General features: G+C 57.0%; 1 protein-coding gene across 1 annotated transcript in view; it reads right to left on the minus strand.

Annotated features, from left to right (window-relative positions):
- prrt2 (proline-rich transmembrane protein 2) overlaps window positions 1-344 on the minus strand; it is a gene marked incomplete in the record, with an annotated part of 6,063 nt that overhangs the window by 3,801 nt on the left and 1,918 nt on the right. The window contains 1 exon segment of the mRNA XM_035664696.1: window positions 72-344. Coding sequence (XP_035520589.1) covers window positions 72-303 — 232 coding nt within the window.

The raw sequence follows: 344 nt of genomic DNA on the forward strand, positions 1-344 counted from the left end.
CCCCCTCCCTCCCTCCCTCCCTCCCTCCCTGCTGCTGCTGCTTTAATATGAGGTCAAACACAGTCACTTACTGTTCTTCAGCTTCTCGTTGATGACTATGACTAGCTCTCCTTTAGATTTGCTGCGGGGGGGCCTTGTGCTGGCCGGGCTGCTGCTGCTGCTGTGGATGAGTTGTTCACCTCTGACGGGTAGGCATGGCTCAGAGACGGGGGCTTGGTCCGACAGAGAGCCCTCCTGGTCCAGCAATGATGGTTGTTCCTCCCCTGGCCAAATGGCGGGACATGGCATCATGTTCACAGCCATGCTGACAGCAGAATGAAGCCTCTGTTTGTGGTCTGGTCCTG

Source organism: Morone saxatilis, unplaced genomic scaffold (assembly GCF_004916995.1).
Source record: "Morone saxatilis isolate NCDOM2014 unplaced genomic scaffold, NCSU_SB_2.0 Contig1, whole genome shotgun sequence".
In the NCBI taxonomy this organism is placed as follows: Eukaryota; Metazoa; Chordata; class Actinopteri; family Moronidae; genus Morone; species Morone saxatilis.